General features: G+C 45.8%; 1 protein-coding gene across 1 annotated transcript in view; it reads right to left on the reverse strand.

Annotated features, from left to right (window-relative positions):
* The window catches only part of LOC111972034 (COP9 signalosome complex subunit 2), a 7,149-nt gene extending 5,701 nt beyond the window's left edge, over nucleotides 1-1,448 (reverse strand). The window contains exons 1-3 of the mRNA XM_070446349.1: nucleotides 925-1,448; nucleotides 405-518; nucleotides 244-321 (exon numbers count right to left, since the gene is read on the reverse strand). Of these exons, the coding sequence (XP_070302450.1) occupies nucleotides 244-321; nucleotides 405-518; nucleotides 925-978 (246 nt within the window). The 5' untranslated portion in view covers nucleotides 979-1,448. The remainder of the gene's footprint in view (nucleotides 1-243; nucleotides 322-404; nucleotides 519-924) is intronic.
* Nucleotides 1,449-2,542: the final 1,094 nt, after the last annotated feature.

Raw genomic sequence — 2,542 nt, forward strand, 5'->3', positions numbered from 1 at the left:
GGGGGGGGGGGCAAATTAAAGAAATGTAATTCAAAATGCAAATCTATGCTCCCATAATATGGCATTTCTTTACAAAATATTATCACATTTGATCAGAGATGTCGCATAAAGTAGGCTGTTCATATTTATGAATACCTAGGCTACTCCTACAGTATGCCTGTCAGACAATAGTTGTAGGTAGCCTACATGTAATATTTCAGAGACAATTTTTGGAGACTTGTGAGACTAATGTCTAACGCTTACCAGTTTGAAATTCATCTTAATCATCTGTTTGAGAGCTTTGAACCCCCATTCTCCTTTCTCGCCCTCTAGCTCCAAGACCTGGGGTTCAGAAAGACGCATTTAACAAATGGACAGCCATTGACATGGTGTGTGTGTGTGTGTGTGTGTGTGTGATAACTAACTTTCTGGAAGCTGCTGAGAGCTGCTTTGGGGTCATCCTCCTTCAGGGCCTTTGAATTGTAGTACTGATTCTCCAAATCAACATTGGGCTCAGAGTTGCTGTCCTCTGAGTATTCCTGAAAATCACACAATTCATCATCAATGCAGTTTACAAGATCAACACCCACTGTTGTGTTGACATTCAGCTAGCTAGCTCATGATGATGTGTGTTGTTTTGCTATGGTGATTTGTACAGCAAACAGCTGGATCATATAACGGTGCAAACGTTATAGCAACTGTATGTGAACAAATCATTGCAGACAAAGCTAGCTAACAAACTACGCAATTTAGCTGTCAATGATACGAGCACCAATAACAGCTACAGTAMCGTAGCTGAGAGTAATACGGTAGCTAGCAAAAGTTAGCGGAGTGGAGTGCAACGTGGAATGTTTACGCTGGTTATCTAGCTAGCTAGCTAGCTAAATACGATGTATATGGTAATCAGCTACAATATCCATATATATTTACTTCGGAGGAGTTTACCAGATCATAATCCTCTTCATCATCGCACATGAAGTCATCTTCCATATCAGACATCTTGACTACAAAGCTAGCTAGCTAACTCGACAGCAAACTTGCTAATGGCACAAGCGTAGGTGCATCGCTGGAGTGACTCTTTTAATAGGAGTGTGGAGAGAAGTAGGRAGCACTGCTGAGAGGATCATGCTAGCTAGCTAGCGGTAGGCAGCAGAGAGTCGCAGWTTGTTCAAGCTCCAACGTTATCCGCCACCAATGCCTTTCTGCGCAGCGTAAACATCGGCGTGAATCGTGATTCCTATGAACTGGAACCTTTTTTTTCTCTACTCTTCCGTATTGTTACGTTTCGTTACRGTGAATATGTCAACATCTGGTCTAGAAACAGTTTTTTGTTTAAATGAAGGTGTTTGAGGTTGCGGTTTTGGTTTTGGTAGGAAGAGCTGGTCGTAGAGCAGCAGTTCAAAAATATCCAGCACCCGGGTATAAATGTCAGCAGATAAACACAGCAAAAAAAGAAACGTCCCTTTTTCAGGACCCTGTCTTTCTAAGATAAATCGTAAAAATCCAAATAACTTCACAGATCATCATTGTAAAGGGGTTAAACACTGTTTCCCATRCTTATTCRATGAACCATAAACAATTATTGAACATGCACCTGTGGATCGGTCGTTAAGACACTAACAGCTTACAGACGGGAGGCAATTAAGGTCACAGTTATGAAAACTTAGGACACTAAAGAGGCCTTTCCACTGACTCTGAAAAACACCAWAAGAAAGATGCCCAGGGCTGCAGATGAGGACTGCAGATGTGGCCAGGGCAATAAACTGCAATGTCCGTTACTGTGAGATGCCTAAGACAGCGCTACAGGGAGACAGGACAGACAGCTGATCGTCCTCGCAGTGGCAGACCACGTGTAACAACACCTGCACAGGATCGGTACATCYGAACATCACACCTGGTACAGGATGGACAGGTACAGGATGGCAACAACAACTGCCCGAGTTACACCAGGAACACACAATCCCTCCATCAGTGCTCAGACTGTCCGCAATAGGCTGAGAGAGGCTGGACTGAGGCTTGTAGGCTGTGTGTAAGGCAGGTCCTCACAAACATCACCGGCAACAACGTCGCCTATGGGCAAACAACCCACCGTCGCTGACCAGACAGGACTGGCAAAAAGTGCTCTTCACTGTAGAGTCGCGGTTTGTCTCACAGGGGTGATGGTCGGATTCGCGTTTATCGTCGAAGGAATGAGCGTGACACCGAGGCCTGTACTCTGGAGCGGGATCGATTTGGAGGTGGAGGGCCCTTCGGGTCTGGGGCGGTGTGTCACAGCATCATCGGACTGAGCTTGTTGTCATTGTAGGCAATCTCAACGCTGTGCATTACAGGGAAGACATCCTCCTCCCTCATGTGGTACCCTTCCTGCAGGAAGGGTACCACATCCTACACATCCTGACATGACCCTCCAGCATGACAGTGCCACCAAGCCATATTGCTCGTTCTGTGCGTGATTTCCTACAAGACAGGAATGTCAGTGTTCTGCCATGGCCAGCGAAGATTCCGGATCTCAATCCCATTGAGCACGTCTGGGACTTGTTGGATCGGAGGGTGAGGGCTAGGG

This window comes from Salvelinus sp. IW2-2015, linkage group LG13, assembly GCF_002910315.2.
Source record: "Salvelinus sp. IW2-2015 linkage group LG13, ASM291031v2, whole genome shotgun sequence".
Lineage (NCBI taxonomy): Eukaryota > Metazoa > Chordata > Actinopteri > Salmoniformes > Salmonidae > Salvelinus > Salvelinus sp. IW2-2015.